We start from the raw sequence: 13,923 nt of genomic DNA, 5'->3' as shown, positions 1-13,923 counted from the left end.
CAAGTTCTTTTTGCCACAACGTTGGGTAGTGGTTACCAGATTGGATGGTTCGATGATGCAGTGGAGGTTCCAGTGAGTTCTGGGTGTGATCCATGTTTGTATCCATGGCTACATACATCCATTCCACCCCCCCCCCACAGCGAGATCATGCAGCTGGCCCGTTACATTAACATACAGGATCAGATACAGTGCAAGTACGAAGAAAGGAAGAAAAAAACATTGTTTTTTACAGTTTGTATCGTGACACCTTGGTTCAGTGAATTACATTCGTTACGTTTTACAGTCGTGCGCCAGGATTGAGTAGATTGCATTCATGGTTCAGTCATGGTCAGTACTGAGGTAGCAGTACAGGTATGTGAGGACTCTAGTTCCAGAGCAACCGGACGGGGTCCTAGTCGTCTGATGGCGGCGCTGTGCCCCCTGCTAGCGGGGTGGGCTTGGTTCACTCACTCAGCCAGGACTCAGGGCCTTTGCCGTTGCCTAATGGTGGGCAGAGCCACAGATGTGTGTGGCCTCCCTGTCCTCCTTTGTGGGCTGCAGAACCTTCTGCCTGCTCTCTAACGATGTTGAGGAACCTGGCTGTTCCAGGCCCCGTTTGGGGAATTCGTTGGTTCTGACCTTTCGCTCCCGGACACCGCCGAGGTAGCGACTGGGTCTGGGGACTGCGCCATCTCCACCCGGGCGGCGGGCAACGGCGGCCGACTGCACGTATTGGCGTCGTTTTCGTTTCCAGGTCCGTGGCGAATAGTGCCATCGGGTGCCTGCAGCGTGGGATAGACCTGGGGCAGGGTAATAGGATCGTTGCCTTCACCCTCCTGAGGTCGCTGGCCTATAACTTGTGGGGACACCTGGGGCAGGGCATCAGGATCAGTGCCTTTACCCTCCCAAATTTGCTCGCTTGCTACTTTTGGGGACACTCTATTCCTGACATCTCACAACAGCATTTTGTTCACAATCTTAATGGGTTCGTTACATTGATTGCCATGCATACAATGTCTTTTTAAGTTCAGTTGGTTGCAGGTCTCCTTTAAGAGAACCCTGCTGACTTTACCCCAATCAAATCCTTTGTTGGACACCACGTGTTGGTCCCTCAGTGTTGCACTTTGTGGTCTGGCCACGGCCATCTTTGTTTTCAGCCACGCTGCCCCTCGCTGCAGCAAGGACGCCATCTTGCCTCTGTCCTCGAGGTCAACTGCCTTGACCCTTCTCTCCCCCGATTCTGCCACAAACGCTGGAAGAGTGCCAGTGAATTCGATCTTCCTCCCCAGGAGTCCTGCCACTGGAGCCGGGAGGTACATTTAGGTCGTTCCGGTCGGATCATTGCCACGCAGTCATGATGGACGGTCTGTGCCTCAGGTGCTGCGCTGGTCTGTTCTCTGGTGCCTGGCCCAAGCGAAGGTGAGGTTTTGCTCTGCCTCTGAGCACGGGGGACATCGATTGCTGGAGTGAAGAGGTCTTCCCATCTCCACTGGATCTTCCCCATCCACCTTCTTCCGAGTAGCATTGGACCATCACCTGCAACAATCCACAGAGGTAACTTGTGCACCACGCCATTACGGATTACACTTAGATCCGCACTACCAAGGACTGGGATCAGCTCCTTGGTGTAGGTGCACAACTTTTCCTGTACCGGAACCAGCTCGGGTCGTTTTTCGTTCCATAGCCTCTCAAAGGCATCCTGGCTCATCACTGACTGGCTCGCTCCCGTGTCCACATCCATGAAGACTGAAATGCCAATTATCTGGACTTCCATCTTCACTGGAGGACAATCGGTGGTGCAGGTATACACTCCATACACTTCATACACGTGTAATTATAGACCGGTTAGCCTGACATCAGTAGTGGGGAAAATGTTGGAATCAATTATTAAAGATGAAATAGCAGCACATTTGGAAAGCAATGACCGGATCGGCCCAAGTCAGCATGGATTTATGATAGGAAAATCCTGCTTGACAAATCTTTGAGAATTTTTTGAGGATGTAACTTGTAGAGTGGACAAGGGAGAACCAGTGGATGTGTTGTATTTGGACTTTTAAAAGGCTTTTGACAAGGTCCCAAACAAGAGATTGGTGTGCAAAATTAAAGCACATGGTATTGGGGGTAATGTACTGATGTGGATAGAGAACTGATTGGCAGACAGGAAGCAAAGAGTCAGGATAAATGGGTCCTTTTCAGAATGGCAGGCAGTGACTAGTGAGGTACTGCAGGGCTCAGTGCTGGGACCCCAGCTATTTACAATATATATTAATGATTTGGATGAGGGAATTTTGCAGCTGACACTAACCTGGGTGGCGGTGTGAGCTGTGAGGAGGGTGCTAAGAGGCTGCAGGGTGACTTGGACAGGTTAGGTGAGTGGGCAAACGCATGGCAGATGCAGTATAATGTGGATAATGTGAGGTTATCCACTTTGGTGGCAAAAACAGGAAGGCAGAATATTATCTGAATGGTGACAGATTAGGAAAAGGGAAGGTGAACGAGACCTGGGTGTCATGGTACATCAGTCATTGAAAGTTGGCATGCAGGTTCAACAGGCGGTGAAGAAGGCAAATGGTATGTTGACCTTCATAGCTAGGAGATTTGAGTATAGGAGCAGGGAGGTCTTACTGCAGTTGTACAGGGCCTTAGTGAAGCCTCACCTGGTATATTGTGTTCAGTTTTGGTCTCCTAATCTGAGGAAGGACGTTCTTGCTATTGAGGGAGTGCAGCGAAGGTTCACCAGACTGATACCTAGGATGGCTGGACTGAGGAGAGACTGGATCGACTGGGCCCGTATTCACTGGAGTTTAGAAGGATGAGAGGGGATCTCATAGAAACATATAAAATTCTGACGGGACGGGATAGGTTAGGTGCGGGAAGAATGTTCCCGATGTTGGGAAAGTCCAGAACCAGTGGACATAGTCTAAGGATAAGGGGTAAGCCATTTAGGACTGAGATGAGGAGAAACTTCTTCACTCAGGGAGTTGTTAACCTGTGGAATTCCCTGCCGCAGAGAGTTGTTGATGCCAGTTCATTGGATGTATTCAAGGGGGAGTTAGATAAGGCCCTTACGGCTAAAAGGATCAAGGGGTATGGAGAGAAAGCAGGAAAGGGGTACTGAGGTGAATGATCAGCCATGATCTTATTGAATGGTGGTGCAGGCTCGAAGGGCCGAATGGCCTACTCCTGCGCCTATTTTCTATGTTTCTATGTTTCTATGTTTCTTCTTGGGGCTGAGCTGCCTCTCCGGCCAAATCATCATACTCCCCACGGGATTCAAAGTCATCTACCGACTCCTCTACGAGACAGTGAGTCGTATTTCTTTTACACATACATGGGAGGTGGCCCTTCAAATTACAGGCTTTGCATACGTACTCAGCAAACCGACACTGGTAAGCCCTATGGTTTCCTCCGCAACACCAGCATAGTGCTACTCCATTAGCACCCCTCGGCAGACTCTGAGTTCTGGAACCCTGAGTTCTGTGCTCTCTTCCCTGGGCAGAGCCACGTTCTACAGTCTTGCCTGTGAAAGGCACCATTCTATGTACAGTACTTGCCGGGTTTGAGTCTACAGGATGAATAATTTGGTTGGTGCCTCAGGTCGAGGTCATGAAGGCCTAACTGATGCTGATGGCCTTCTGCAGGTTGACTGTGGTGTCGGCAGATAATAGCTTGTGAAGGAGGCCCTCGTGGCCAATTCCCATAACGAAGATGTCTCGCAATGCTTCGTTGAGATGCGTGCCAAAATCACACGGTGCCGCAAGTCTCCTGAGGTCGGCAGCATATTTTGCAATCTCCTGGCCCTCAAGTCTGCGGTGAGTGTAGAATCTGTGCCTGGCCGTGAAGATGCTCTCTTTTGGTTTTAGTTGGTCACGAATTAGTTCAGTCAGCTCATCGTATGTCTTATCCTTGGCCTTCGTGGGTGCCAGCAAGTCCCTGACGAGGCGGTAGACCTCGGGCCCACAACTGGTCAGCAGTATAGCCTTGCGCTTCTCCGCTAATGTGTCCGTCTCCCCTGCCAGGTCATTTGCCATGAAATATTGCTCAAGCCTTTCCATGAAGGCATCCCAATCATCACCCTCTGCAAAGTTTTTTAGTGTGTCAAAGGTAGCCATAATCGCATGAAAGTTTGTATTCTCGTTGCCAGTTATTATGTCAGTAATGTACTTATGAATTACTCCACGAGGCAATGCGTTGTAGTCAAACCGTAGTGACCTTGGTCCTTTATTCCAAACTCCAGAGTGCTGTACAAGCATGGTGGGCAGCCTTTTATACTGGGCCCTGCCACCAGTCTCCACCAGTTGCACCCTCTAGTGGTGCCAGCATATATGTACACAGTGTAAACCTTATGATAGTACATCAGGTAAATAAGTCTCCATCTTATGCAATAATACAGTGACCACACTGAGAGTATATCTATAGTCTGCATATATAACAGATATCTTCCTGCAGTCCACAGCTTTCTTCTTCATTATCAACCACACAGACTATTTTAGTGTCATCAGCAAACTTCTTAATCATACCCCTAACATTCAAGTCCAAGTCATTGATATATACCACAAAAAGCAAGGGACCCAGCACTGAGCCCTGCGGAACCCCACTGGAAACATCCTTCCAGTCACAAAAATACCCATCGACCATTACCCTTTGCTTCCTACTTCTGAGCCAATTTTGGATCCAACTTGCCACTTTGCCCTGGATCCCATGCGCTTTTACTTTCGTGACCAGTCTTACATGTGAGACCTTATTAAAAGCTTTTCTAAAATCCATATACACTACATCGTACACACTGCCCTCATCGACCCTCCTGGTTACCTCCTCGAAAAATTCAATCAAGTGAGTCAGACGCAACCTTCCCTGAACAAATCCACGCTGACTGTCCTTGATTAATCCGTGTCTTTCGAAATGTAGATTTATCCTGTCCCTCAGGAATTTTTCCAACAATTTTCCCACCACCGAGATTGGCCTGTAATTACTCGGTCTATCCCTATCTCCCTTTTAAAACAAAGGTACCACATTAGCAGTCCTCCAGTCCTCTGGCACCACACCTGTAGCCAGAGAGAATTGGAAAATGATGGTCAGAGCCTCTGCTATTTCCACTTTTGCTTCTCTTCACAGCCTGGGATACATTTCAAATGGGCCTGGGGATTTATCTACTTTCAAGGCTGCTAAGCCACTTAATACTTCCTCTCTCACTATGTTTATCTCATCAAATATTTTACATTCTTCCTCCCTCATTGCAATGTTTGCATCGCTCCTCTCTTTTGTGAAAACAGATGCAAAGTATTCATTGAGAATCCTACCCACGTCTTCTGCCTCCACACACAGATTTCCTTTGTGGTCTTTGGTAGGCCCCACTCTTTCTCTAGTTATTTTCTTGCTCTTAATGTACTTATAAAACATCTTTGTGTTTCCCCTGATTTTACTTGTTAACATTCTTTCATGCTCTCTCTTTGCCAACGACGCCACATCCCGAGAATGAATACAACAGGTCCTGGACCGGTCGGGAGCTGGGGCTCTTGGCCCATCCCTTGCAATAAAAAAAAAAGGAACGAAAGCAACATCTGGAGTAATTTTCCAAGTGCGCGTTGCTGTCAGCAGCATGAGCACCGAGAGCCTGCCCTATTGTGCTATGTAATGATGGAAGCTCTCTGTCTAGTTTCGATCCAGATCCCAGGAGACGCTACACGTTTTGGACGCTTGCTGTTGGCGGGACGATGCTGTGGCTGTCCATGTACGGGGTCAACCAGGCTCAAGTCCAGCGTTACATCGCTTGCAAAACAGAATCTCAAGCACGGGTGTAAGTTTGAACCATCATCGGGCCTGAAGGAAAGACTTGCATTTCTATAGCGCCTTTCACAACCACCGGACATCTCAAAGCACTTTACAGCCAATGAAGTACTTTCAGAGTGTAGTCACTGTTGTAATGTGGGAAACACGGCAGCCAATTTGCACACAGCAAGCTCCCACAAACAGCAATGTCATAATGACCAGATAATCTGTTTTTTTATGTTATGTTGATTGAGGGATAAATATTGGCCAGGGCACCAGGGATAACTCCCCTGCTCTTCTTTGAAATAGTGCCATGGGATCTTTTATGTCCACCTGAGAGATGGAGCCTTGGTTTAATGTCTCATCTGAAAGACAGCACCTCTGACATTGCAGCGTTGCCTCAGTACTCCACTGGAGAGATAGCCTAGATTTATGTGCTGAAATCCCTGGAGTGGGATTTGAACACACAACCTTCTCACTCAGAGGCGAGAGTGCTGCCCACTGAGCCACAGCTCAGCCTGTTGGATACCAGGGTTACGGAGGTGAAGGGAAATATGTAGTAATTGGGGTTTAAGGAAAGGTCAGCCAGATTTCTCTCACTCTAATCAGAGGGTTTTTGAGCTTGAGTGTCAAGGGCTACTGGTGCCAATCAAACTCATTTTTCATTTTTCTTGCGTAATCATCTGAAGGGGAGGGACGCAATATTTTAAGTTCAGGGTTGGCATTTAAATGCTCCCGAGTCAATCTGTTCCTAAAGGTGTCCCATGCATTCAGGGGTGGATTAACCGTGGGGCGGATTAAACGTGGGGCAGATTAACCTTGGGGTGGATTAACCATGGGGCAGATTAACCTTGGGGTGGATTAACCTTGGATTAACCTTGGGGTGGATAAACCATGGGGCGGATTAACCATGGGGTGGATTAACCGTGGGATGGATTAACCATGGGGTGGATTAACCATGGGGCAGATTAACCTTGGGGTGGATAAACCATGGGGTGGATTAACCATGGGGCAGATTAACCTTGGGGTGGATAAACCATGGGGCGGATTAACCATGGGGCAGCTTAACCTTGGGGTGGATTAACCTTGGGGTGGATTAATCATGGGGCGGATTAACCATGGGGTGGATTAACCGTGGGATGGATTAACCATGGGGCGGATTAACCATGGGGTGGATTAACCATGGGGCGGATTAACCATGGGGCAGCTTAACCTTGGGGTGGATTAACCGTGGGATGGATTAACCATGGGGCAGATTAACCATGGGGTGGATTAACCATGGGGCGGATTAACCATGGGGCAGCTTAACCTTGGGGTGGATTAACCTTGGGGTGGATTAACCATGGGGCGGATTAACCTTGGGGTGGATTAACCTTGGGGTGGATTAATCATGGGGCGGATTAACCATGGGGCGGATTAACCATGGGGTGGATTAACCATGGGGCGGATTAACCATGGGGTGGATTAATCTTGGGGCGGATTAACCATGGGGTGGATTAACCACAGGGCGGATTAACCATGGGGTGGATTAATCTTGGGGCTGATTAACCATGGGATGGATTAACCACGGGGCGGATTAACCATGGGGTGGATTAACCACGGGGCGGATTAACCATGGGGTGGATTAACCACGGGGCGGATTAACCATGGGGTGGATTAACCACGGGGCGGATTAACCATGGGGTGGATTAACCACGGGGCGGATTAACCATGGGGCGGATTAACCATGGGGCGGATTAAGAGCAGAAAAGAGTGACTAAAGTAAATGTTGGTTCCTTAGAAGATGAGAAGGGGGATTTAATAATGGGAAATGTGGAAATGGCTGAGACCTTAAACAATTATTTTGCTTCGGTCTTCACAATGGAAGACACAAAAACCATGCCAAAAATTGCTGGTCACGGGAATGTGGGAAGGGAGGACCTTGAGACAATCACTGTCACTAGGGAGGTAGTGCTGGACAGGCTAATGGGACTCAAGGTAGACAAGTCCCCTGGTCCTGATGAAATGCATCCCAGGGTATTAAAAGAGATGGTGGAAGTTATAGCAAATGCATTCGTTATAATCTACCAAAATTCTCTGGACTCTGGGGAGGTACCATCGGATTGGAAAGCAGCTAATGTAATGTCTCTGTTTAAAAAAGGGGGCAGACAAAAGGCAGGTAACTATAGGCTGGTTAGTTTAACATCTGTAGTGGGGAAAATGCTTGAAGCTATCATTAAGGAAGAAATAGCGGGACATCTAGATAGGAATAGTGCAATCAAGCAGACGCAACATGGATTCATGAAGGGGAAATCATGTTTAACTAATTTACTGGAATTCTTTGAGGATATTACGAGCATGGTGGATAGAGGTGTACCGATGGATGTGGTGTATTTAGATTTCCAAAAGGCATTCGATAAGGTGCCACACAAAAGGTTACTGCAGAAGATAAAGATACACGGAGTCAGAGGAAATGTATTAGCATGGATAGAGAATTGGCTAGCTAACAGAAAGCAGAGAGTTGGGATAAATGGTTCCTTTTCGGGTTGGAAATCGGTGGTTAGTGATGAGCCACAGGGATCGGTGCTGGGACCACAACTGTTTACAATATACATAGATGACCTGGAAGAGGGGACAGAGTGTAGTGTAACAAAATTTGCAGATGACACAAAGATTAGTGGGAAAGCGGGTTGTGTAGAGGACACAGAGATTTGGATAGGTTAAGCGAATGGGCTAAGGTTTGGCAGATGGAATACAATGTCGGAAAGTGTGAGGTCATCCACCTTTGAAAAAAAAACAGTAAAAGGGAATATTATTTGAATGGGGAGAAATTACAACATGCTGCGGTGCAGAGGGACCTGGGGGTCTTTGTGCATGAATCCCAAAAAGTTAGTTTGCAGGTGCAGCAGGTAATCAGGATGGAGAATGGAATGTTGGCCTTCATTGCGAGAGGGATGGAGTACAAAAGCAGGGAGGTCCTGCTGCAACTGTATAGGGTATTGGTGAGGCCGCACCTGGAGTACTGCGTGCAGTTTTGGTCACCTTACTTAAGGAAGGATATACTAACGTTGGAGGGGGTACAGAGACGATTCACTAGGTTGATTCCGGAGATGAGGGGGTTGCCTTATGATGATAGATTGAGTAGACTGGGTCTTTACTCATTGGAGTTCAGAAGGATGAGGGGTGATCTGATAGAAACATTTAAAATAATGAAAGGGATAGACAAGATAGAGGCAGAGAGGTTGTTTCCACTGGTCGGGGAGACTAGAACTAAGGGGCACAGCCTCAAAATACGGGGGAGCCAATTTAAAACCGAATTGAGAAGGAATTTCATCTACCAGAGGGTTGTGAATCTGTGGAATTCTCTGCCCAAGGAAGCAGTTGAGGCTAGCTCATTGAATGTATTCAAGTCACAGATAGATAGATTTTTAACCAATAAGGGAAGTAAGGGTTACGGGGAGCGGGCGGGTAAGTGGAGCTGAGTCCACGGCCAGATCAGCCATGATTTTGTTGAATGGCGAAGCAGGCTCGAGGGGCTAGATGGCCTACTCCTGTTCCTAATTCTTATGTTCTTATGTTCTTATTAACCACGGGGCGGATTAACCATGGGGCGGATTAACCATGGGGCGGATTAACCACGGGGCGAATTAACCACAGGGCGGATTAACCAGGGGCAGATTAACCACGGGGCGGATTAACCACGGGGCTCATGTACCTATATACAGAAGTACCTATATACACTAATGTACCTATATACACTAATGTACCGATATACAGAACAGAATATATACTAGCCTGTTTTATTTCACATGTTACTGAGAGAAATTTGCATGTATGTTTAGGAATCTAGTATTGCAATGTTACCAGAACCAGAATATATACCTACTTGATACAGAAATATATGCTTTCATTGTTGAATATACTGACCTGTGTTTTCATACTCAGAATCAGAATCATATACGTAATGTAATGAAGATGAACAAAGATAACTATCGGCCCATTTGGATCATTTTGCCCCAGGCCCTAACCCAGGCCCGGCCCCAGGCCCTGAATCCGGCCCTACCCGAGGCCCGGCCCCAGGCCCTGAATCTGGCCCTACCCCCGGCCCTGCCCCAGGCCCTACCCCAGGTCCTGAATCCGGCCCTGCCCCCGGCCCTGCCCCAGGCCCTACCCCAGGTCCTGAATCCGGCCCTGCCCCCGGCCCTGCCCCAGGCCCTACCCCAGGTCCTGAATCCGGCCCTGCCCCCGGCCCTGCCCCAGGCCCTACCCCAGGTCCTGAATCCGGCCCTGCCCCAGGCCCTGCCCCAGGCCCTGAATCCGGCCCTGCCCCCGGCCCTGCCCCAGGCCCTGAATCCGGCCCTGCATGCACTGGAAGCAGATCCCGGAAAAACTAGGTGGGGAGGTCACTCCGCTTCTCAAACCGACAGGTGCAATTGAGAGTCAGCACTTGGTGCAATGCCGGGGTCATGGAGTTTGGGCCTCGGCTACAGTGCTCCTATATCGTGACATGCCACAATTATCGTGGGCAGCCGTGGCTCAGTGGGCAGCACCCTCGCCTCAGCATCAGAAAGTTGTGGGTTCGAGTCCCGCTCCAGGGACTTGAGAGCATAAATCTAGGTTGACGTTCCCAGTGCAGTGCTAAGGGAGTGCCGCACTGTCGGAGGTGCCGTCTTTTGGATGCAATGTTAAACCGAGGCCCCGTCTGCTCTCTCAGGTGGATGTAAAAGATCCCATAGCTGCTATTTGGAAGAAGAGCAGGGGGAGTTATCCCCGGTGCCCTGGGGCCAATATTTATCCCTCAACCAACATCACTGAAACAGATCATCTGGGTCATTATCACATTGCTGCCTGTGGGAGCTTGCTGTGCGCAAATTGGCTGCCGCGTTTCCTACAACAGTGACTACACTTCAAAACGACTTGAACCCACAACCTTCTGACTCGGAGGCGAGAGAGAAACTATTAGAGCCAGGCCGTTCAGGGGTGAAAACGTTTCGTCACACAAAGGGTAATGGAACTCTGTAAATCCCAAGTATTCCTATATACCAGCAACACACTGGCTCGTGACACTTTCCAGGCATTATTCATTTTCCACATAAATCGCTGAGCAACTGTTCCATCAGAGGCTGACAGGGCTGCGGCCCTTATATGGGCCCCTCCTTTGGTTAGCTTGTGTTGCGAGCTCAGGTTGAGCAGGGTAATTGAATCCATCTGTGAGAGAAGTTTCCAAAGGCCCCAAAGTCTGACCTGCGCGTCGAGTGTGGGTCGAGGACTAAACACTGAAGGTAATGGAGGGGAACAGACTGCGAACAATACTCGCCTGTCTCAACAGAGACCGTGCTCTAATTCTCTTCGAGAGTTGTGCCTGCTTCCTCAACCGCTATCTAAAGTTAAGCTTTAAAAACCGCGCGTACCGCAGGAAAACAAGCTTTCCCATCAAGGGAATGTCACTCTGTGTCTCCATTTGTCTCTTCATGTTTGAGACAGGATTGGAGAACCCTTCCAACAGAAAGTATTCCCTTCTTCACTCCTTCCTCTCTAATGGGACACAATGCACTGACTGTGTGGGGGGGAACATCTCAGCCAGGGCTGTAACTCTGGGGGTGCAGACGGCTGTACCCAGGGCTGTAACTCTGGGGGTGCAGACGGCTGTACCCAGGGCTGTAACTCTTGGGGGTGCAGACGTCTGTACCCAGGGCTGTAACTCTGGGGGTGCAGACGTCTGTACCCAGGGCTGTAACTCTGGGGGCGCAGATGGCTGTATCCAGGGCTGTAACTCTGGGGGTGCAGACGTCTGTACCCAGGGCTGTAACTTTGGGGGTGCAGACGTCTGTACCCAGGGCTGTAACTCTGGGGTTGCAGACGGCTGTACCCAGGGCTGTAACTCTGGGGGTGCAGACGTCTGTCCCAGGGCTGTAACTCTGGGGGTGCAGACGTCTGTCCCAGGGCTGTAACTCTGGGGGTGCAGACGTCTGTCCCAGGGCTGTAACTCTGGGGGTGCAGACGTCTGTACCCAAGGCTGTAACTCTGGGGGTGCAGACGTCTGTCCCAGGGCTGTAACTCTGGGGGTGCAGACGTCTGTGTACCCAGAGCTGTAACTCTGGGGGTGCAGACGTCTGTCCCAGGGCTGTAACTCTGGGGGCGCAGATGGCTGTACCCAGGGCTGTAACTCTGGGGGTGCAGACGTCTGTACCCAGGGCTGTAACTCTGGGGGTGCAGACGTCTGTACCCAGGGCTGTAACTCTGGGGTTGCAGACGTCTGTCCCAGGGCTGTAACTCTGGGGGTGCAGACGTCTGTCCCAGGGCTGTAACTCTGGGGGTGCAGACGTCTGTCCCAGGGCTGTAACTCTGGGGTTGTAGACGGTTGTACCCAGGTCTGTAACTCTGGGGGTGCAGACGTCTGTCCCAGGGCTGTAACTCTGGGGTTGTAGACGGCTGTACCCAGGGCTGTAACTCTGGGGGTGCAGACGTCTGTCCCAGGGCTGTAACTCTGGGGTTGCAGACGGCTGTACCCAGGGCTGTAACTCTGGGGGTGCAGACGTCTGTCCCAGGGCTGTAACTCTGGGGGTGCAGACGTCTGTCCCAGGGCTGTAACTCTGGGGGTGCAGACGTCTGTCCCAGGGCTGTAACTCTGGGGGTGCAGACGTCTGTACCCAAGGCTGTAACTCTGGGGGTGCAGACGTCTGTCCCAGGGCTGTAACTCTGGGGGTGCAGACGTCTGTGTACCCAGAGCTGTAACTCTGGGGGTGCAGACGTCTGTCCCAGGGCTGTAACTCTGGGGGCGCAGATGGCTGTACCCAGGGCTGTAACTCTGGGGGTGCAGACGTCTGTACCCAGGGCTGTAACTCTGGGGGTGCAGACGTCTGTACCCAGGGCTGTAACTCTGGGGTTGCAGACGTCTGTCCCAGGGCTGTAACTCTGGGGGTGCAGACGTCTGTCCCAGGGCTGTAACTCTGGGGGTGCAGACGTCTGTCCCAGGGCTGTAACTCTGGGGTTGTAGACGGTTGTACCCAGGTCTGTAACTCTGGGGGTGCAGACGTCTGTACCCAGGGCTGTAACTCTGTGGGAAAAGACATCTCGACCATGCCAGAGATACAATCGAAACCACTTATCTTGAACAGTGATAACACTGTTTTTAAAAGAAAGAGGAAAAATGGCGTCATTCCTTACTGGCCGACGAAGGAGAATTGCTCCCAACAAGGACTCGTGTCCGGGGGCCAAGTCCAGCCGATGCTGTCCCTGACGTCAAGAACAATCTTTATTTTGTTTTTTCTTTTAATGATATCAATCGGACGTTCATTTTCGAGCAGTGTCCTGGTTGCCCTCGGCTGACGGGAACTGTAAGTGAAAGTTGAATTGCGGAACGCTTTGAGTGCCTGACTCTGCTTGCGTTTGTTTACAGAGCTATCCTGGTGAACCAGATCGGCCTGTGGCTGATTGTGACGAGTGCAGCAACCTGTGGGATCATTATGTTTGCCTTGTACAGGGACTGTGATCCTTTCCGAGCTGGGCATGTTGCCGCACCTGATCAGGTGAGTCGAGCGCAGTGAAAAAATGGCTGAATGAGCAACAGACGGAAGAATGGTCTTCACCAGAACCTTCTAGCGCTAGTATAACAACAACAAAAACAACTTGAATTTATATATAGTGCCTGTAACATAGTAAAACATCCCAAGGGGCCTCGCAGGAGCGTTATAAGACAAAAAATTTGACACTGAGCCACATCATCATCATAGGCAGTCCCTCGAAATCGAGGAAGACTTGCTTCCACTCTAAAAGTGAGTTCTCAGGTGACTGAACAGTCCAATACAGGAATTGCAGTCTCTGTCACAGGTGGGACAGACAGTGGTTGAAGGAAAGGGAGGGTGGGACTGGTTTGCCGCACGCTCCTTCCGCTGCCTGCGCTTGCTTTCTGCATGCTCTCGGCGACGAGACTCGAGGTGCTCAGCGCCCTCCCAAATGCACTTCCTCCACTTAGGGCGGTCTTTGGCCAGGGACTCCCAGGTGTCGGTGGGGATGTTGCACTTTATCAGGGAGGCTTTGAGGATGTCCTTGAAACGTTCCCTCTGTCCACCTGGGGCTCGCTCGCCGTGTAGGAGTTCCGAGTAGAGCGCTTGCCTAGGGAGTCTCGTGTCGGGCATGCGGACAATGTGGCCCGTCCAACAGAGCTGGTCGAGTGTGGTCAGTGCTTCAATGCTT

General features: G+C 50.2%; 1 protein-coding gene across 2 annotated transcripts in view; it reads left to right on the top strand.

Annotated features, from left to right (window-relative positions):
- Positions 1–13,923, top strand: part of slc5a5 (solute carrier family 5 member 5) — a 72,997-nt gene that overhangs the window by 22,697 nt on the left and 36,377 nt on the right. Inside the window, exons 6-7 of one of the 2 annotated variants that reach the window (XM_070859607.1) lie at positions 5,636–5,776; positions 13,127–13,256. In XM_070859607.1, the coding sequence (XP_070715708.1) occupies positions 5,636–5,776; positions 13,127–13,256 (271 nt within the window). The remainder of the gene's footprint in view (positions 1–5,635; positions 5,777–13,126; positions 13,257–13,923) is intronic. The other variant, XM_070859609.1, reaches the window with a different exon arrangement.

This window comes from Pristiophorus japonicus, chromosome 18 (assembly GCF_044704955.1).
Source record: "Pristiophorus japonicus isolate sPriJap1 chromosome 18, sPriJap1.hap1, whole genome shotgun sequence".
NCBI classification, from domain to species: domain Eukaryota; kingdom Metazoa; phylum Chordata; class Chondrichthyes; family Pristiophoridae; genus Pristiophorus; species Pristiophorus japonicus.
This window is presented reverse-complemented; position numbering and strand designations above follow the sequence as displayed.